The following is a 21370-nucleotide window of genomic DNA, read 5'->3' as shown; positions in this document are numbered from 1 at the left end:
GTTTTGTTTTTGTTTATGAACAAAGGAAGCTGCCATTCATTAGAGCTCCAAGAGGCACAATGGAAGTACATGGGAGGAAGCAAATGAATAAAAAAAACAACACTAGTGCCAACAATCGCAAAAATAGCACTGGCAATAACAATAATAATAACACTATAAGCAAAAAGAGCAATACGATCCAACGTCATAGTATTGATACTGTTAGTGGCGCTCTTCACAAAAGTGATAATGATCGTGGAAATACTCCTAACAATGCCGAGGCTTCCGCTTCCTCCTCGGCTATGTCTGTGGTTCACACCAGTCCTGTCAACGAAGCCCAAGGAATACGTCATCATAATCAGAAACAAACCACTAGTAAGCTTTCAGTTCAATATGAATCAGTCACGACAGCCTCCTACGTTGAAAACGACCTGAGGCAAGCATCCAGTTCTGTACTGGGGCCAAAACCAGGGATAGCTCTAGGAGCAAAGGCAGAACCAGAGCCAGCTCCAGAATCAGAAGTAGAGTCAGAGTTAGAGTCAGAGTCAGAGTCGGGGTCAGAGTCTGGGTCTGGGTCTGGGTCAGAGTCAGAGTCAGAGTCAGAGTCAGGGTCAGAGTCAGATTTTAATCTGCACCAAGCAGTAGAGTCGGAAGAAGATGAAGAGGAAGGCACGGGAATATACTCTGCCAACAACGACAACGACAATAGCAATGACATCGCCAGTGACAATGATAACAACGATAACAACGGCAATAATAATGATGGAAAGGAAGCAGCGCACCCAATGCCTGGGGAAAAGGCGAAGGCGCTGCCCTCTGCTAAGATAACGTTAAAGGGGGACCTGTGGAGGATCAGTATGAAATATTATGGTGGATGGAAAACGGGCGAGGATGCGATGCTGAAATTGTTTGTTTCCCACATTAAAATCGGTATGGACGATCCTCAAATCACTCGCGCGGGTTATTTAAAACATTTACGTCTCATTGCTGCTGAACCACCAAAAATCACAAAGTTCGAAGAACAGCTCCCGACTTATGAGGAAAAAGACCGGTTTAACTTCAGAAGGCAGCCGCTACAACAAAAGTCGCGCGACCGATCTGTGGATTACAACCGTACGTTTTATTTATCTTTTTTGTTTTGTTTGGCAAAGGAAATTAACTGAATATGTAAAAGTACTAAAAAAGTTGATACTGTCCTTTACCTCCTCTTCTCCCCTTGTTTCTTTCCTCTCTTTCTAATCTCTTATACATATAAATTTTAATAGATCAATACGACTGGATGAGCCCAAGAGCTTTGGTACGACAGTACCATGATAAGATACAGCAACAGGTGGAGTTGTTGAAAGATAAAATCAACGAAACTTTGTTCAACAACACATTTCAACAGTCCTGCTGTGAAAAATGTGCAGGGGAGGAATTTATAGTAGAGGGCAATGTCACATTTTGTCCAGGCTGTCGTAAGTAGAGTAGCTATAGTTCTCTCTCTCTCTTTTTTATTTATTTATTTATTTTTATTTTGTTTCTAGCTCCTCATCGTCTGTATTTTTTCTTGTTGTTATTGTATTAGAAAACAAGATTGGTAAGAGCTATTACTCCTTTGACGGCCAGAAACGCACTACTCTCAAAAGAGCTACGAAAAAAATAAATGAATTGACTCAAAGAGGCGTGGCGGCCTGGAATTTCGGTCGCAAGGCACATCGCACTAAGACATGGTATTGTTATTGGTGTGGGTACAAACTCCCGAAAGTCCTTAAGGAATTTTTGAAAACGTTCAGTTGGGCACGTGTGGATATCGAGGGTGTCGGGATGATGCCAGCTCTTTATCCATACGATCATGAGCAAAACATCCTCTGTTATCATTGCGGTAAGTTTTTTTTTTTTTTTTTTTTTTTTTTTTTTTCCTTTCTTTTCTTTTCGTAAGTAGGGTTTATGAACGATAATGGTATTTACTTTTTTTTTTTTTTTTTTTTTTTTTTTCCTTACCAAACGTGATATCCAGCGGCGGAATGTGGCGCTTTGCTAAAGGAGAAAAGGCGGTTCCAGAGATTGTATGAATTGACCGCAAAAACTTTGCCCCATGGATGCGGGTATTGTGGGGCCCGTGATTCTTTCAAATTCCAGCTGTCAATCGATCGCATTGGTGACCTGTGTTATGCCTGCAGTACGGTTTGTCTTTTTTTTCATATTATTTAAGCACTATCTTTTTTTTTTTTTTTTTTTTTTTTTTTTTTCGTGTTTATTATGAAGGACAGGTTATTAACGTCAACATACTGATCTATATGTAGATTATTATAAGCAAATAAACGGCATTGATCGTGAACTTCCTCCATACACTCCTCTTGAGCTCGAGTAGGTTGAGGCATACAGTAATCTTCTCTTTTGTTGAAAATGTGTATATCTTTTATCTTACATATGTTTTTTTCTAATAATTATATTTCCATCTTTGACAGCAACATTGTCCGGGCAATTGTTGACAATTCGGATGAAGCTGGAATTCACTGGGATAGAGTTGCCAACAATTTCTATGCAAATCCGAATTTCGAGATAGCAGCGCATGGTATACTCAACCGTTGGATACACAATGTTAAAGAACCAAGTAAGTATGATTTCAGCTCAAATATAAATGAAAGCCTCCATCTTTGGTCGAACAGGCAGTTAAACAACAGTGTAACCCCCTCTTTTATTTCTCATTCGATTTGTAGACGCACCAGTATTTACAACCTATATTCTCCTTCAACACAACCATCTGACACGCCGAAGCCAAGATTGGGAATTATATACTTGTAACGCTCGAAATCCAACCCAAGCGGCACTCTATTTTGCTAGGTTCGTAGCTCTGTATAAGAAACGACCCATGACTTATTTGTATATTCGGCAACTGGAAGAGTGGAACGTTCCAGAGCCACGCATCGATGCATGGGAGGATTTGTCTTCAGGATTGCAGACATTTGAGCAGCTCAAAAATCGTATCCGAGCCAGCCTTTATAAAGCTACAAAGGGAGACTGCGATCTTTATTCTAAGAAATATCAGGCTAATCCGAATAAAGGAGCAAAAAAATATAAAAAGACAGGGACAGTAGCAGCATCAGCGGCACCAACGGTAATACCAACGGCAATACCAGCGGCAGCAGCAACGGCAGCACCAACAGCAGCACCAACGGCAGCACCAACGGCAGACTCAGAAATAGTAATACGTCCTATAACTTCGACAGAAATGGCGCTTTCAGGGACAGCACAGGATACAATAAGTGTCAGAAAGAAAGGAAAAAAAAGTAAAAAATCCAGGTTCTTCAGGGATCCGACGAAAAATCAACTGACTAGGCTAGAGGAAGCCAAGTTTAATCTTGAAGCCGATACCAACCGATCCATCAGCGCTTTAAAGAAGGAAACGACCCTTAGAATATCAAAAGAAGTACGATATTTAGACAGGCATTACAAAGAATGGAAGGGTGCTATAAAAGAGTGGTTAGGCCAGGAGAATGCGGGATTGATCAATCAAATACATTGGGATCGGGAAGCCAAAACTCGGGATATTGTCGAACGTAGGATGTTGCAAGATCTGCTCTTCTCTAAGCATTTTGAAGAGCAGTATGGTCAATTTGAGACCCAGATCTTGAAGGCGGATCGACAGCGAATGGGTAAAACTGAGTCCTCTGTCGCAGCATTTAATGAATATCGTCAGCATCGACGAACCAGAAAGGCCAGAGCGCTGATAAAGACGCTGCCAGAAATCATTGAGCAGTCTACGGGCCTGATCCGCGGTCTCGCTGGGTTTGTTCCCCTGAATCCACCAGAACCCCGTACAAAACAACTCCCAGCATGGGCTCAAGAAAATGCTCGGGAGATTGTACGGAAGACAGTCAATGACAATCGATTGCTTCATCTTCGCCAACGCCACCAATTGTACGAGAGAGTCAGAGAGCTGGAGGAGGACTTACGTGAAAGAGACACGAGAAAAACCCAGGAAAAGGATGAGGAACGTGTTTTTCATACATACCTATGCAAAGAGAAACCAAATCCTGTGGAGCAAAAGATTAAAAGCATGGCTCGCGAGATCCATGAACTTTCACAGAAGTTGGGACATGCATCACGTACCCTAGACGATTGTATGCGATTGGCATACGAGATTTATTACGACAAAGAGGCATTCAAGTGCAAGACTGAAGATGTGGAATGGCTAAAAGTGTTGCATGCTATTTCCAAAGATTCCAAACAAAAGTACGAGCTTCGGATACCTGATCCACTTAAAATGCTTCGGCCAAGCACATTACTGCAAATATTACCTCCGCGCCGAGAGATGTTAGACGATAGGACTGATGAGCGACGCATACACATGGAAAAGTTCATACAGATGGATCGTCTCCGGGCTTCCTCCAAAGAGTTAAATCAACCTGTGGCGGTTGGTATGATGAATTTTACACTCCCACTTGAGGACCTGCCTACCATGTTCCCTCAGCGAGAAGAACTTCCATCAGCGGATGATGTCAGAGCCACGCCGTCTGCATTCTATCCTGTTCACCTACTGCCACCTGAATACCAAGTCCATGTGTTTCAGTCTGTTCTCATCCCAGAGACTCGCACAGCTAACATTCGGTTGGTAAGAACTGAGCGATATAAACGTCAGGGGGACTGTGTCCAAGGCGGAGCACCAGTGACTGTGCCCAAAATCATTAACAGAGAGAATATGCGCGGGTTTTTCCGTGAGGCGGATAGAGCAGAAAGATATCGATCAGAACATGCTCCATTGGAGGTTGTCGTCAGAGGAACAGGCAAGAGAGGTAGGAGCCAAAATAATGAAAGACATAGCGGTGTTGAAATCTGGCAACAAACCTCTAGATCTTGGCACGCTGGCTCTCAGACAAAGGCAGAGTCCAAGATAGAGGAAAAGGTAGTCAAAAAGCGTAAAGTCGAAAGTGGGGATGTCAATAATCACGACAACGCCAATGGTAATCATGAATACCAATCATCGCAAGAACATGATGAAGTGAAGCAACAAGAGCAGCAAGCTGAATGGGACCTTGGTGATGGTATACATCGGGTCGAACACAATAATTGGGAATATTATGTCAAGAACCTCTATTATCTTGATGAAACTACGGCGTTTGAAAACATGGATATACTGAAGAATAATTCGCAGCAAGCCAAAGCACAGATGCGAGCAGATTCACCAGAAGAGACAGAAATAGCCAGGAGGATTGCTATATTACGCACGATCGACATTTTGAACGCATATTCCAACTATGGCAGCACTCCTGCATCCAGAGCATGGGCCGTGTCACTGTTGAAGGCGTTTAGCCAGAGATATGGTCAAGGAGAAGACAGAGATATGGTACAGACAAGTGATACTGGTGGCGATGGCATTGTCAATAATTCTGAACGCTCTTTCAGTGGTAGAAAGGGCAGGTCAAATGGGAACGGCTTGAGCGATGATGATGATGATTATGATGACGATAGCGATGATTCTAGTGAGAGCGAAGAAGATCTAAGAGAACGAAATAAGGAGGAGGAAGAGGAGAAGGAGAAGGAGGTGAAAGAGGCGGCGGAGGAAAGGTTAAAGCTCATTGGAAGGGTCTGCAGGCTTTTAGAAAGAGAATGGGATAAGAGGTTGATAACCACCAGGTGGGCGAAAGATCGTCGAGAGGATCGTACTGACGAGACAGAGGAAGAAGATCGATGGAATCAAGAGACCTTTGATTACAAGTTTAAGTTTAAATAGCGGATCTTGTGCTTTTCCCATTTCTTTTTCTGAATAAAAATGAAACTGCTGATTTTGTATTAAAGCTAAGAACCATTAATTAATTTATTATGTTTTGTGAATTACGCTTGTGGCACCACCATCGATCACACCTTATCGTTCACTTTTTGCCTGATTGTTACTGTTGCTGTTGTTGTTGCTGTTGCTGCTTGTTCGCATTCTGCCTGCGTCGTCGCCTCTGCTGACGACGTTTCAACGCCAACTGAGTATTGGGTTTGAACCGATTCATCCAAGTTCCTTCAAACCCTCCTTTTGAGGTGCCCACAATACCATCACCATGGGCTGCACATCCACATCCGCCAGCCTTGATCAGTGCTTTTAATTCTTCTTCCTCTTCCTCTTCTTCCTCAGGAGAAAGGCCTTCTACACCTGGACCTTCTCCCTTCTCGTCATAATTGGCATCATCACCAGCGTCATCACCAAAGAATCGCTTGCGCCAGTCATCCTCATCATCGCTTTGATCCGATTCATCTTCCTGATCTTCAAGAACTTCGTCAATCGCAGGCTCTTCATCATCAAGTGCCAGTCGAGCGTAATAGCTCTCACGCTCAATCGCCAGCTTAACTGTTTGAGGAACATCGCTGACTAAATTTGCAACTGCAATCTTGATCAAGAACACAACGTGCTAAGAGCAATAAAGAAGTGTATATAAATAAAAAGAAAAAAAAGAGTTGAGGTGATTAGTAATGAAAATATAAATATCATTCTCAAACGCAGAATACTTATATTTACCTCAAAGATAAAAATGAAAAGCAAACGGACGGCCGGAGATACAGGGGTGTCAGCATTGGGGTCAGGTACGGGGGTGTTATTACTGGTGGCAGGAAACCAGGAAACTTTCTTGAAGACATTTTCTTCCATCCAGTTGGACTGAAATGCGATCAGACAGGCATTGGTGAACACAGCAATGTGCGTCATCAACATCATGATCGCACCCCAGCTCCCTATAACGAAAAAAAAAAAAAAAAAAAAAAAAAAATTAAAATTTTACATTTGCAGCTAATTTTCTCTCAGACGTTTCAAGATTGAGGGACAGTTGACTTACCAATGTCCTGAGCAGCCTGCGAAATAGGTCTTCGATGCTGCGTTAAAAGCTTGTAAGCATCCACACGAATTTCTAAAATATTGTTCAAAAGTGCAAAGATAGGTGCAATCGGGAACGCAACTACAAATAGAGTGCAGAATCCAAATTGGATCACCAACTCTCGGTACTCCTCAAACATGCTGGAATCATAGACGGGTAACACATCATCCTTGGCCCATTGTGGAGGCTTGACCATCTTTCTATCCTTATATTTCCCCTTCAACGAAGCCTTCTCTGCTAGCTCATTTTTACGATTCCACCATTTCTGAAGCTGTGGAATAGCCAGTTCCTGAACCTGGTTCAAAAACTGTTTACCCACAAAGACAATCGCCAACTGAATAGTCAAATCACCCATACAAGATTTACTTGAACATTTATCATAGTTGTCTTTGTCCAGACGCACCGGTAAACTCTCTTTAAAGTAGGCGATATACACCAAAGCGGAATAAAAGTTGACGAAGTCGAACAAAAAGCGCTTGATAGTCAGTGCATCTATGTTATATAAATATATAAACAATCAATTAATCTCAATTATTAAGGTATTCATTTACGCATCAAGGGTGCTTTTTTTTAGTCAAGAAAAAAGAATAAAGAGTTTTTTTTTTTTTTTTTTTTTTTTCGTGTTATCTGATTATCATAATTGTTTTACCTTCATATTGGGTTAAGCGACGATGGTTCTCATTATCAGTCAAGAACTTTGCAAGTCTAGCATAGACCTTGATATCATTAAAAACGAAGATGGAAGGAAAAAAAGACATTGAGATAAAAGCTTTCATGTGTTAGTGCCTAATGAATACTGGATTTCTCATATTATTTTTGATCTTCCAAGAGAAGACCAATGATAGACTTCTTACCGTTCCAAGTAACATAATAACAGCCAAATTCATGATGGCAGTGACGGCACTGACTACATATGGGTTACGCTGCGTTCCAGAATTTCTGAACCAAATGTTGAACAGGATTAAGGAACCAACGGATACAATGACGATAGCAATCTAGTTGAAGTAAAAGGAAAAGCGAAAGAGGAAAGAAAAGAAGAAGCGGTTAAATAAAATTTTGTCAATAATATATATATATATATAACAATACATGATATCAGAACAAAGTGAGGACTTACGGAAACCAAAACGATCAAGATACTGATCAGGATAGAGATGAGTTGCTTGTATCGTGGGTAATACAGCTCCATCTTCCCGGTCACAGGGGATACCCTAGTTCCCGTCGGCTTGAATTCTGGTCTGGCTCTCTCACGTCTCTCAAAGTCAGAGGTGTTCCATTGATAGGCCAAGATATTGCTCTTTCGCTTCCAATACTCGACAAACAACGCAGACCAGATAGACATAAATAGCGCATAGGGCAGTGCTAGAGCATTGTCAAACACATCCACTAATGTCGCACCAACATCCCCCGCATCTGAACTTTTCTTGATATAAAAGTAATTGATGAGTCCGTAGATCAGAAACACGAGGCCCACAATTGCAGCAGAAATAAGCCATCGAGTGTAGTGCTCAAGCCATGCAAAATATAGTGCAATCTTTTCACCAAAATAGAAACGAATTTCCTCGAGGGGTTGGGGACCACGGGAACGCACCCAGCTGTTGTAGAGGAGTGTGCGACGATTGGGAAGAGGCTTAGCCTTGGATTTGTAGGACCCATCATGTAGCGTATACATGTCGGTGATTGCCTTCTTGTCTAAAGTGGACTTGAGAGCATAGCGATCTCCGCGTTTGGTCCTGATCTTACAATAGATGATGATACTCTCTGTCTGTTATGCGATATTGATATACAAAATGAACAAATAGAAGCAAATTATTCAGTGCCGTTCCCAATAGTCCAAACGCGCCAGATGACATACATATATACAAAAAAGGAGATTATAGACATAATTAGCTTCTGCATATGTATTACTGCAGTTCAAAAGGATGTCCATACACTCTTTTATGCAGAAATCCAATGGTATTGTACGATCTAGAAGCAATGCCTTACCAAGTGGCCACGGCGTCCAGTGCCAAAAAAGCCGTCTTTACCATCTGACCCCATATTGGAGCCCACTCCAGATCCATCAGGCTTAATACCACCCCCATGTCGGACAATATCGCTCCATTTACGATTCTTCTCAGCCAGATCAAATTGTCTCAACTTGCTGGCCTTGAATAACAAAGACTCGGCACGAAGGGGTAACGTGACGTTGTCAGCTCTCTGGAGCAATTGCCAGAAGTATTGGCCGAACCAACTTCGTTTCACTGCTTGGTTGGCTGCAGCAACTTCTGCAGCAGCTTTTTCCTTGTCGCTTTCGATATGCTATTATTTAGGAAATGTAAAGAGTTTTTGAGCATTGTTAACATCCATATATTATGTATAAATAAGAGAGCCTGTTGGAGTTATAGAAATTCCGGGCGCTCTGCCAGACACCAAAACACAATAAGACACAACTCCATATCCATTTTGTACTACGACTCTGCACTGCATGTCCATTGAGTCTAAAAAAAATCCAGATCATATCATACCGAGAGTTCGATTTTATACCGCAGTCTTTGAGCCTCAATACACAATCTCCAAAATGGTGCATAGACCTTCATGTACATCTCATTGCCTTCAATACCAGGTTCCTCTTCAATAATCAAGTTCTCTCGAAGCAATGCCTTCTTAAACCGGATTCGATGTCGTTCCAATTTCTCTTCCCGTGCAACCTTAGGATCCTTGATAGCCGCCTCCACATCCTTGTTGCCATTGTTTACGGACTCCAAACGCCGTTGTTCCTCTTCCTGTTTCAATCGCTCTTCATTTTCCTGAGGCTGTCGCTGCTTCTTTTCCGATTTCTCTTCTTGATAGGCAGCAGCAGCACTACCGGTCGAATGAAGGTCAATATCAGAAAGAGTTGGGTTAGGACTGATGACTGGTGCACTGTCGGGCACTTTGCGAAGGTGCTCTGGAATAGGGTATTTGAAGATCATGTCAAAGGCTTGAGTTTCATAGATGATATTCGCTAATGCATCAGCGCTCTGATGTTCGCCTAAATCCCATGATGGTTGAAAATGATGCGGGTTTTCGGTATTGAGTTGTGCAGGTCAGTGAGGTGGGTGGAAATATTAAAGAGCAAGGAGGGAGGATGAATGCAAAAATATCCGGGCGGAAAAAAAAAAAAAATGAATAAATATTATTTGATTAATATAATTGTCTCCTATGTGGATTGGCTTCTAAGTCTCAGGAACCCATGTACTCTTCTTATACATGACTCAATGCAATATAATTAAAAAAGATATGATATGAAAACCACATACTAAATGTATCGATTGCATCTTCAACACGCTTATCAGGATTGGCAATCCGATAGGACATGATGGAGTCAAAGAGGACGACGTCTGATCCAAAGAAAAATGAGACTATCCTCTTATTACCAAGGTCTCGTGTGGTCAGTTGGTTAGGAGGGTGCCCATCTGCATGACGGGGGCAATCCTTTTTCACGGGCTCTTTGTTAACATTGTTTCTGGTCTGGGTGTTGGAATTACGAGCAGCGCCAGTTGATGCTGAAGAATCAATGATATGGACGTCAGCACCAGGTTGTCGAGGTTGTTGTTGTGACTGATTCTGATGGTAACGCTGTTGACCTTGGGCGTTGATGGTTGCAAGGTCAACGACAGTCGACTGAGATGAGGGAAGAGAGAGAAGAAGGATGGTTATTCACGAGGATGAAATGGAAGACGGACATAGGCATGGCGAAAGAAGAAGAGAGAGAGAGAAAAGTGGAGTCAGTTAGTGAAAGGGGTTAATGAAAGGTTTGTGTAAAAGGGTGTAGAGGGAAAAAAAGAGAAGAACAAAGGTTGTTGGGTGGTGTTAATATTTCGTTTATTTTCTTTTCTTTTTTTCATTTTTATAATAATACCTCGTCCCTATCGGGATTCATAGAGAGAATACTGAAGAAGAAAAGATGAGGGAGGCAATGGGGAATGGAGGATGAATGATGAGGGATTCAATCAATCAAGGACAAAGAAAAAAAAAAAAATTCCTGGTCTGGATGGGGGGATGCTTAATCGTCTCATTTTTCAAACACAAACACACTGCTGGAAACTTTAACTATTCCCAGCCATGGCTCCAATTGTCTCATCTTATTTTATCTTTTATTTTAATATATCATTGACCAGGATGAGAAATCTGATTGGCTTTCCTGCTCAATGTTTCTCACCAATAACACTTTATTCTTTATTCATCAACCCAACAGTGCTCTTCTTGTTGTGTTGTCATCTCGCCAAGTAAGAGAGACAAGCGCGTTTTGACCCCTTCTTGCCCATGTTCCATCCCCTTTTCCGGAATAATGCTTTTTGCAAAGAAAGGACAAATGACGATGTACCAAAAGATATATCATAAGAGACAACTTTTCATTTATTTTTATAGCCTGATTACTTCATACAGAACTTGGACCCATCAGTCTAGACATTACATACACATGCATGTGTTCATTCAGCAAGAAAGGAAATAAAAGGTCCATTGATACAGCGATACAGCGCAGCATGTGGGACAAACACAGGCTTGCATGCCAACTGTATTATCATCCCTCAATTCCGATACAGCCAAAGCATAGATGTTCTGTGGACATTTTCGCACAATCGACCGTTTCGGTGATCAGTGGAAAAGACTGAACAAAACAAAGCGTGCTGTGTCCTAAATCAATGAGAAGCAATCCTTTCCATTCCTCCTCTGAGGATTTTACACCATAAGGCTTTTCTTCACTCTTTCTTTCTTTTCAACGGGAGAGGTAAGACTTGACGGCCCACAATTTTCAATATCGGTTAGATATCGCCACACTCGTATAAAAAGGAAACCACTTGAATGGTATCAAAACACCTTGTGGCATTCAACTATACTATTCAACATCCTCCTCTCCAATCAATCGTTTCAGCGTAGTTTTGACGCGATGGATTACTTCATCAGTAATACTGCACACACTATGTATTATTCAGCACTTGCATTACAAACATCCAAGCTCATCTTGAACCACGCTATTCAATGCGATGCCATCTCTCGTCAACAGTATTATGAAGCGATCTTCAATCCTAACTCTCTGACTAGACCGTCACCACCACAATATCACCAACAGCAACACCCTCAGTCCCTCCCACAATTTTCAAAAGAGCTATTAGAGAGAACACTCGCTACGCCCGTATTGTCCGATATCTCCAAAGAGCATCACGATGTTATCCACGTTCGACAGCAACCAGTTCGCTATCATGATCCTGACCGCAATCCATCCTTTGAAGAATGTCGTCTCCCATCCAAGAGTCGAATGGATACACACTATCTGTCAGATCGGGACTCCTGTCACAGAACTTGGGATTTAAGAAGAATGAATACTATGAGTACCGAATTGGAGACCAAGAACAAAAGGATCCAACCTATCAAAGATGATTCACCTGGCTGGAAATTTCGTTTTTTGAAAAACCTTGCTCAGTCAAGACAAACACAATATTCAGCGATATCATCGGTCCATTGCATCAATCCATACAAGGCCATAGAATCACTAAGGCCATCCAGTCCGTTGCCAAGAAAGCAACATCCTCATCCTAATCTTCATTCTCACTCTCTGCCGCTACCCACCCCTCCACCGCCGGCGTGCATCCCAACAATGGAATCCTCGTTATTTACTGTATTGTTATTATGGCCTTCTTCGTCCATTAACTATGAAGCCTCTAAGCAAGCTCCTGATGCAGGATTGGATCCGGTTGGACAATATTCTCAACATATCATTTCTGTTGACAGAATTGATGATCATGTCAATACGGTTGATCAAATGGGTATCGCTTCAGACAGTCTTAATGGCCATATAAATACGTCTACTACATCTACCGCTATTATTGCTACTTCTATCAATCGTTGTACCACGACTAAGCGGTCTGCTCAGATTTCTTTCATGGGAGACTCAAAACTACATGGTCGTGTGGAATGGGCTCAATCAAGCAACCCTACAAAGTGCGTAAAAGGCTGTGAACAAGAAGATGGCGTGGATCTTAGGAAGGACAGCATCTATGATGCTGCTGCCGCAATGATGGTCGCTCCTTTGACAGAAGTCACAAAAAAATTGAGTGATATGCGACGAAAGCTCGAGCATGCAGAGCAAGAAGTGCGGCTTGCAGAGCTGACAATGGTGAACGCGTTCCTTTCGCATGTTTTTCATCTCAGCAGCCCGCCACGAGAAGCAAGGGCAGGAAGAGCTGATTCGTCTACCACACCATTATCATATAGTAAAGGCGGGTGTTACACTCTTTGGTAAAGAGAAAAGCATTTCATCAGATTCAACACTGCATTTTACAGATAAACCAATAAAGTGAATCTGTGGAAAATCTATTGCTTTTAATACTTTAATACTTGAATGACGACAAAGGTGTAAACAATGTAATGGAGATGCAAATGATAAAAGTGATAAAATAAAAGATGTAAAGGAAATAATGGCAGTAATAATAATAACAAAAATTAGATCTATCTAGAAGCTGTCTGTCAAAACTTATTACTGAGGGAATATCCTGATCATGCGATAAAGGCTTTAGTCGATTCTCAGAAATATCATTTATAATGCCTGCTGGCTCCATGGAATCTTTACCTCTTCTTGTAAATGCATGGTTTCAACAACGATGGCCCATCAAGGACCTCTAAACCCACCTCAGATAGCTCTTCACGCTTGTTCTGTTTCTTATTCCCTTTCTTGCCCTTCTTAGCGCCATTACCAGCACTTTCCGGACCAGGTTTGATAAAATCAAGCATGATAAACATCTTGTTGGATGAATCTAAATGCTTGAGCTCAAATCCCAGGGCTTTAAGCGCTGCCACAAATGCATCTACATCTGTAAACCGGCTAATGACCTCTGCAATCCTGAGTTGACCACTATATAAGTTTTTGTTTGTTTGTTTGACGTTAGGGGATTTTCAATAACAACAAAAGAAAGCAGTGATAAGGAAAGAAGAAAAAGAGGAGAATGAACCTTACTTGGGTTTCAGTACTCTGTAGGCCTCCTTCAAGAACTTCAAGAAATCAGTACCCATCAAACTCAAACAAAAGATCGCCACATCCACAGTCGTATCCTCTAATGGCAAATGAGCAATATCACAGGCAGTGACATGATCATTCTTGGCTACCAAATCAAACGAGAGCACATTCTTATGCTTGGTTCGTTCTAATTCTTTCGAGATTTGTGCATCACCGCAGCCTAGATCAGCAATGACTGTATCCTTGGGCATTTTTTGCAAATCTGCAATAAAAATATCGACTGGATTTTGAGGCCAGGACTCGACTTGAGCTCTGAACCCTTCATGGTATTCGTCAAACAGCTCGGGCTTTGATTGGAATAACGTAAAAGCTTCTTCTCCTGTTGTCGTGTAAAGTTGTTCGTTCAAGAAACGGAATTTTCCTCCTGCTAGCGTCTTCTTCATCTGTTCTTGAAGCTTTGTCAACTTTGGCTGCTTTGCAGACGCTGATGATGTTGCTGATACTTGAGGATTTGATATCGCTTTTGTTACAACTGTTGCTTTATCTTTTTTCTCACCCTTATTTCCCAGAACTGCAAGTTTGACATCCTTTTTTTTCATGGGTGTCTCATCCTCACCATCGCCAAGGGAGTCCTGCAATTCAGCCAAGGCATTGTTTGTACGGTTGAGAGCCTGAGCAGTATAAAGTGGAGCGAAAAAAAAAAAAAAAAAAAGAAAAAAAGAAAAGTGTATGTATAATTGTAAGTTAGGTAAGGCAGACTAAAGAAAACAATATATACTGAACGGATGATGGAAGTCTATACAGTAATATCAACCGGGTCTTACCTCGAGGAGTTTCTCTCTTTCTTTGGCAAGTTGCTGCTGCTTTTTTGAAATCTCACTATCACTCTTTTGGTTCACTTTTGTCTCTTTAGTGATTGCTGCTCTAGCAACCTTCTTTGTGTTCTGTTTTTCATCATTTCCCTTGTTACTTGCTATCTTGGCCTCTCTCTTATCCTGTTTGCCCTTGATAGCGCCGACATTATTATTTTGTTTCATCGCCTTTACGTTCGTGGCTATAGCAGCGGCTGCTGTTGCCGCCTTGTTTTTGGCTTTCAAAAGTTTATCAGAAGCCACAGCAACAAGATCAATGCCCTGCTCTCGTTGTTTCTCCTGGAACTCCTTCAGCAGTCTCTTTTCCTTTTGCGAGAGCTTGACCAGTTCAGGATGAAGTGGACCAGCCTTTTCTTGTTCCTGTTTCTTTTTCCTATCATCACCATCACCACCCTCACTTTGACCCTTAGTCTTTGAACTTTCTGATGGTTCTTTCTTCATGGCTAGGTCTCCGCTCTTTTGCTCCTTCATAGATTCAATTGCCGCGATGTATGCTGCTTTCTTAATTTTTCGTTCCAATCGCTTATTGCGTTTCTTGACCTGATCACTCTTCATATCTGGTGTTGTTGCGATATCTGTCATTTCTATATCTTTCGTATTACCACTGCGGCTAACTTTATCACTATGAGTGTTTCCTGATGTACCAGTAATATCCCCCAAATCTACCTCTCCTTGTAAAAGCAATTCAACCGCTACTGCAGGACGTCCCGAGATCGAATGGATAATTTTCTTTTTGTCAGCTATTGCTTCCTTTCTCTTTGCATTTTCTTCCTCTACTTTCGCCTTGCGCAAGGCCTTCGTGGACCGGTTCCACGACGCACGATCCTTTAATAGTACTGGCTCTGATGCTTGTACCTGTTCTTGTCCTTGATCTGGGGCAATGCTTGACTTGAAAGAATCGAAGGTAGATGATCGCATCTTTTTATTGTTATCCTTCTTGAATCTTTTATTGCCAGGTGGGGTATTGGACGTCGACGGCGCACTCTTCATGGCAGATCCTGCATATGTGGTCGATCTAGTTGCTGAAGCTGGATTGGAGGTGCTAGCGCTGGTCGTAGTGGGTGTAGCGACAGTGCTAGTGGTAGTGGTTGTTGTGGTAGCTATTGTGGCGATAGCCCCATGCTTGCGCTTCCTTAGCTGTTCATTTGGAGCTTCGACAACTAGATTGCCGACGTTGAATCCAGGAATGTTAAACATGGCACAGGTTCTGTGGTGAAAAGGTGCGCCTCTAGGGGGGCGTTTGTTTGTGTTTAAATAACAATATACAAATAGCACATATTCCTCTCAAAACACGTTGTCGATGTGACTGTCTATCATCCCAGGAATAAGTTACATTGTGGCCAGCTTATACTTCCGTGTATGAAGCTTTAGCAGTAAACCCGGCAGATGCCAGTTTCTTTAGGAAGCTCTCCTTGGGCCTAGATATTTACCAGGTAAAGTACATGGTATTCTAACCCTTGCTACCCCTTCAATCGATGATCAAATCATTTCCAATGCTGAGAGAAGCCTCTATTACTGGGGCACTGGCAACAGTGCTCTCCTGCCATATCCATGCCTCAGCCATCATAGACATAGAATTCCCTGCAAATACATATATCTGGCAGTGGGGATCCATAATGAAGTCGACGTCAAATCCAATGCTGCTTACGCGCATCTAGCCCGAGAAAGCCCAACGCATGATCAATATCGCTTTTGGATAGGCGCTCCTCACCATGTTTGCTACGGCAACAACAGGCAGTAAGAGCTGAAAAGAATGAGGAGAACAAGAGAGCGAGAGGAAGTAATGTTCCTTCGCGAACTTTATTACAGTGTACAGAGAACCAATTATGGCACAGCGAATATAAAGAAGTTATAAAATGATACAGTGGTACAGTTGGATGCTAGAAAACGAAAAACAAGCGCTGGAAACGACAAATATAAAAAAAGAAAAAGAAAGAAAGAAAAAAAAAAAAAAAAAAAAAAGAGCTAACACTCTCGTTCAAATGGCTCCAGATAATTGATTCCAAGATAGTCAAAGATCTCTCTTTCAGTACGTCCTGCCACCCACGTCCCCTCATTCAACCTCTTGCGTTTTGGACCTCTCATGACACCAGTAAATAGTCCCTTATCGCTGAGTCGCATACCACGGTTCGCTGCCAACAACCGCATGCTTCTGTTGCAGATGTCGTTCCCGGTGAAATAAAGCAGGGCTGCACCCAAGTGTATCCAAGGCACTACAAGGATATCAATATGGCGATGAACAGATCCTTTCCCAGGCAGCTTGCAAATGCCCATGTACTTGAAGTGCTTAGGAGCATTGGCCATATCGTCTGACCACGTCGGTAGGGAGAGATGATCAACCAGAAATCCTTGAATGATAAGTTCATTTAAGATGTGCTCCATAATCAGGAAGAGTTCTTCACCCGTATCAATATCTGGACGAGCAACAACAATATCGATGTCACCACAGTCGGGTTTGCCACGGCGATAGGATCCGGTGACTTGGGATTGGATGTCTGGATGGAGCTTCTTGGCAGCTGATTCGACTACTTTGCCTATTTCTTCAACCTCTGCTCGCGGGATTCTCTTTTGCAAATCCTAAGAGATCCATTTTCAAACGAACAGGTACAACTGTTAGCCTAAAAGAGTGAAGTTTTCAAAGAAAAAAAGTAAGGCCAGTTTAGAGTATCCGAGTTTTCTACTTACGTCGTAGTAATGAAGTCCAGATATTTGGTTTTTGGTTAAATCTGGCAGTTTGCGGAGGTCATCGAGCGTACGCAAGCCTTTGTTATACCACTCCAAAGCCTTCTCGGCCCCCACACCATACACACTCCTGAAGAGAGTTTCCACCTTTAAACGCTCCTGATCCCAATCCAGATGGTCTAGTTTCTTGATTCGACCCAACGAAACACACTCCCCAATCTTTTGTGCAATCTTCTTGCCAACACGTGGTATTTTGCGAGCCATCTCTTCTGATGTGATCTCATAATCGAGTGCACGGATTGCTGTGATGGCTTTGCGGTAGTTGATGACCTTGAAGTGATATTTGTTATCCTTTGTCTGATTATCTTCATAATAGCCCATAAGAATCTTGAGCTGTATTAGATGGAAATAAATGACTTTAGTCGACCCGACAGAGTGCACAGGATCCCACAAAAGCTCAAAAAAATGACATCTTCTTACCTGCTCTAAAATTGCTTTGTTATATCTCGGTTCATCTTTCTTTCCGGCGACATGAGGTGATTGACACTGGTACATGGCTTTACGTTTCTTGCCCTATATCAGATATCAAATATCAGAGAAAATTTCAGCTTGAATGTGTATTTTATGTTTTTGTATTGTTGGGTGTCTAATAACACATCGGTGCTAGACGAATAAGCCAAATTGGACGCTACCTCGGATTTTCCAGAGCTGATTATTTGTAGCAAGACATCATCTTTGGTTGTGCCTGGGTTACGATGAGGACAGCGATCCACACTATGTCCAACTTCCTTACAATTGAAACATCTGTTCTCTTTTGTCAGTTGCTGGGTCACTTCTGGAGTAAGCCCATACGGAAGCTTCTCTTCGGATACTTTGCTTTTGGGTTTTGTTAACTCTGGAATTGCCTCTTGCGCTACATCATTTCTTTCTGTGGCATCCCCGTTATTATCTTGACCATCAGAAAGCTCAGCATCCTAAAAGATACAGATTGATACTTATCAACAAACACATCATAAAAACCTTACAATCTGAAGGTAGGAGCAGTAACTTACATCTAAAGATCCTTCTTGAATCCCTTGCATGATCTCCTTAAAGACATTGTCGTGACTATTCTCTGTGCTTTCAAATTCGCCGAGCCGCTTATTATCATTTTTGGTTGATGAGCCCTCAATTCTCTCCTCCCAGTGCTGTGTATGTGGTGGAGTTTCGTCTTGTGAAGGTATTTTTGAGCCTGAGGGCAGCGCGTATGTTTTCCGAAGGGCATAACCCTGTGCCTCCATCGGCCGTTTAAACATAATTGAATCCGATAACCAATCTCTGTTTACAATCGCGATTTTAGGCTACCATAGGATGAGCAAGGACCAATTTTAGAACATCATCTAGGCGCTAGTATACTCTCTTTTTTGCCTAACATTTTTGACCCTGTTTACGTACTTACATTGATTGTAGTTACATTGAAAAAACGTTTCACTTCTTCAACACTCGTAAAGGCTGTGACAATGTGGGTAGTATTCTCCTGATCTAACGGTGGGATTTCAGCTTTGGCGCGAGGGTCTGTAGAGAGTACCTTAAACGCGGGGCCAAGCCATTTCCCATGCAACTCTATCACGCGCTTTCGGGTAATATTGAATATAGCAGTATCCATGTTATTTGGAATGACATAGAGGCTTAACTCGGAGAGTGCAATGGTTTTCGCTTTGGACGATGATGGCAACGCTGGCGACTCGGTGGTAGCAGGTTTTTTGCCTTTTTTAACAGAAGCCTGTGTCTGCCTTGCAGTGCTGCCAGGTTTAGATGCCATATTCGTCTGTGGCATTGGTGGTGTTGGCGCTTTATCAATATCTGCGACCTTAGTATCGTCGTCATCATCCTCTATACTTATCAATGAGATAGTACGGGCTAAAGGTGCATGTTTTTTTCCTGCCGCAACATCAGAACTCATATTGCTACTAGGTTTCTCCGATTGTGGTTCAACTATATGTGAAGACTTTGAAGGAGCCACAAGCTTCCGTCTTGGTCTAATCATTGCTGCAACTGTTTTCACTGGCTCCTTATCCTTCTTAGCCTTCCCCTTAGAAGACGCTGTAATTGCTTGCAAATCAAGCGCAGTATTCGTACTAGACGATGTATTTTCAATAATACCGTCCAGATTGACCGATTTTTCTTCGAGATCAGAGTCGACCTGTATGAGCTCTCCTATAGCATCGACTGTCATATTGTTGGGCTTTAGTGTAGTTGCTGATGCGCTTTCATCGCCCTTGTCTAGTATATCGTTATGTTTCTTTGTGTTGAAGATGGTTGGCATGGATGGACCTGGGATACGAGTTATGATAGTATTTGTTTGAGGGATGCTAGTACTTGTATTCTTTTCTGAAGCAATCTCCTTACTGGTTCCCTCGGGATCCATTGAAGCCTCCTCCTGTGTCTCAGGAACAAACTCTAGTTCCACAGTATCTTCATTGGGGTCCTGACTCTGATCCTGATCAGAAGCAAGCTGCTTTGACATGCTGATTTGTTCTGATTCATGGCCGTCAATCATTGATGATGACCCCTTGGCTTCCACAGGCAAAGGTTCTTCCTGTTGTGTTTTTAAAGGTCCCCGAAGCCTTTCACTAAATCGTTTCTTCTTTGTTGATGGCTTTTGTGAATTCTCAGCTACGATTCCCGACATTTGTTGTGTCACAGGCTCCGGCATTGGCGGTGGTGGTGAGGTCCCTGCTAGCCATTCATGAAATTGCTGGTCCTCATAGCTTGGCAAGTCTGCCGAGAGAATTCTGCCTCTTGGTGGCATAGTGTTTGTATCCGATGTGTCTGTGGTACTGATGCCCTGCAAAGCATTAGGGTGCTTTACGATGGCTGAATGGCGAATAAAGTGTCGTTCTTTTCGCTTGCTGGCCCGTCTCCTCCAGTTTTTTATCAGGTGGATTTCTGCTGGGTCCTGAGAAAATCGAACCTTTTTATCCTTTGGCATAGAGTCATTCATATCATCTGTAGTGGTCGTGGCTGCTGTGTCGCCGGTGAAAGATAGAGAACCAGACGAACTGGATGAAATAGAAGGCGATTCAGATGTAATGCCCATCGATGCTGATGAGGAGGATGATTGCGAAAACGGCAAAGGATTTGATAGAAAGCCCTGTGGAGTCAGTTTATCATCTAATGCTTCTGCAGGCGGTGGCTCTGGTATGATTTCTGTAGATATTTCTAAAGGTTGCTCTGATGTAGTTGGAACACGCCTGCGCTTCTTGTTGAGTGACTCGACCACAATCTGCGGCCCTGTCTCGAGTGCTTTAGGGATTTGGCCAGCGTCTTCTTCCTCTAATGTCTTTTCAACCGTGTCAAGATGTGCAAAGAAACTTTCAGTATCTTGTGGAGGGGCCGAAGCCGGTTGACATGGCAAGTCGAAGATAGAGATAGGAGGACGAAATTTCTTGGAAGCGCGAAGCATGGCATATTGTCGAGTACAAGAAGCACTGACAGCAGTAACATCCTTGGGGGGCGATGATGGAGGGGCAGTCGTAGAAGAAATATGTTCTGGTGGCAAACCAGTTGAAGTAGAATCAGTAGTTTCGTCTTGCTGCACGGATTGCTGTTGCTGTCGTTGCTGTGGTTGTTGTGGTGGTTGTTGTGGTTGAGGCTGCTGTGCGGTGCTGATAAGGTTAGTGAGGTCCCCCTCTGTGTTCATGATGCGAGAGATGCGTCCGAGCAAGAGTCTGGATGACCAAGCGTTCTTGGAACGTATCAGCAAAGCAAGAAGCCAAGTTACGGAAAGAAGAGAAGGAGAGAACTTGAAATGTCAAAGTGAATGAAGTAATGAGGCCTAAGAGCTCAATTGACTCGAGACAGAAATATTTACAGTGGTACGTCAGTGAAGTGTTGACAATGAGCTTCCGTATTTCATAAAAATAAATGCTGCTGAGCTGTATGGGGGCGGGAGAGGGAAAAAAAGAACCGCGTGGCAAAAAATAAAAGCGCGCGTAATAATGAGTTTGCCTGCAACCGCCACCAAAAATGGCATGTAATAG

At 42.5% G+C, this 21370-nt stretch overlaps 6 protein-coding genes across 6 annotated transcripts; 2 read left to right on the top strand and 4 right to left on the bottom strand.

Moving 5' to 3' along the window:
* The first annotated feature begins 17 nt into the window (after positions 1–17).
* Positions 18–5748, top strand: BCR41DRAFT_388690 (hypothetical protein). The gene is made up of 7 exons (XM_022028028.1): positions 18–1092; positions 1245–1436; positions 1547–1843; positions 1979–2140; positions 2265–2328; positions 2430–2575; positions 2682–5748. Exons 1-7 carry the CDS (start codon positions 60–62, stop codon positions 5693–5695), a joined length of 4908 nt encoding a protein of 1635 aa, XP_021878181.1. The 5' UTR covers positions 18–59; the 3' UTR covers positions 5696–5748.
* An 18-nt stretch (positions 5749–5766) lies between these two features.
* BCR41DRAFT_359683 (calcium-activated chloride channel-domain-containing protein) lies at positions 5767–10794 on the bottom strand. Its single transcript, XM_022025229.1, has 10 exons — positions 10702–10794; positions 10100–10463; positions 9326–9831; positions 8805–9119; positions 7936–8583; positions 7673–7813; positions 7468–7534; positions 6780–7310; positions 6467–6678; positions 5767–6359 (listed from the first exon to the last, which is right to left on the bottom strand). Exons 1-10 carry the CDS (start codon positions 10720–10722, stop codon positions 5853–5855), a joined length of 3312 nt encoding a protein of 1103 aa, XP_021878180.1. The 5' UTR covers positions 10723–10794; the 3' UTR covers positions 5767–5852.
* Positions 10795–11730: 936 nt separating this feature from the next.
* On the top strand, positions 11731–13083 carry BCR41DRAFT_424570 (hypothetical protein; the record flags this gene model as incomplete). The annotated part of the gene is made up of 1 exon (XM_022030455.1): positions 11731–13083. One exon carries the CDS (start codon positions 11731–11733, stop codon positions 13081–13083), a length of 1353 nt encoding a protein of 450 aa, XP_021878179.1.
* Positions 13084–13406: 323 nt separating this feature from the next.
* On the bottom strand, positions 13407–14393 carry BCR41DRAFT_310527 (putative cerebral protein; the record flags this gene model as incomplete). Its single annotated transcript, XM_022020995.1, has 2 exons — positions 13407–13692; positions 13795–14393. 2 exons carry the CDS (start codon positions 14391–14393, stop codon positions 13407–13409), a joined length of 885 nt encoding a protein of 294 aa, XP_021878178.1.
* Positions 14394–16631: 2238 nt separating this feature from the next.
* BCR41DRAFT_378611 (hypothetical protein) lies at positions 16632–17729 on the bottom strand (the record flags this gene model as incomplete). Its single annotated transcript, XM_022027171.1, has 2 exons — positions 16632–17243; positions 17352–17729. The coding sequence occupies 2 exons, from the start codon at positions 17727–17729 to the stop codon at positions 16632–16634; spliced, it is 990 nt and encodes a 329-aa protein (XP_021878177.1).
* A 536-nt stretch (positions 17730–18265) lies between these two features.
* Positions 18266–21260, bottom strand: BCR41DRAFT_148020 (hypothetical protein). Its single transcript, XM_022019583.1, has 3 exons — positions 18783–21260; positions 18401–18688; positions 18266–18322 (listed from the first exon to the last, which is right to left on the bottom strand). Exons 1-2 carry the CDS (start codon positions 21028–21030, stop codon positions 18684–18686), a joined length of 2253 nt encoding a protein of 750 aa, XP_021878176.1. The 5' UTR covers positions 21031–21260; the 3' UTR covers positions 18266–18322; positions 18401–18683.
* Positions 21261–21370: the final 110 nt, after the last annotated feature.

The sequence above is a fragment of the Lobosporangium transversale genome, assembly GCF_002105155.1.
Source record: "Lobosporangium transversale strain NRRL 3116 chromosome Unknown BCR41scaffold_39, whole genome shotgun sequence".
Taxonomy (NCBI): domain Eukaryota; kingdom Fungi; phylum Mortierellomycota; class Mortierellomycetes; order Mortierellales; family Mortierellaceae; genus Lobosporangium; species Lobosporangium transversale.
This window is presented reverse-complemented; position numbering and strand designations above follow the sequence as displayed.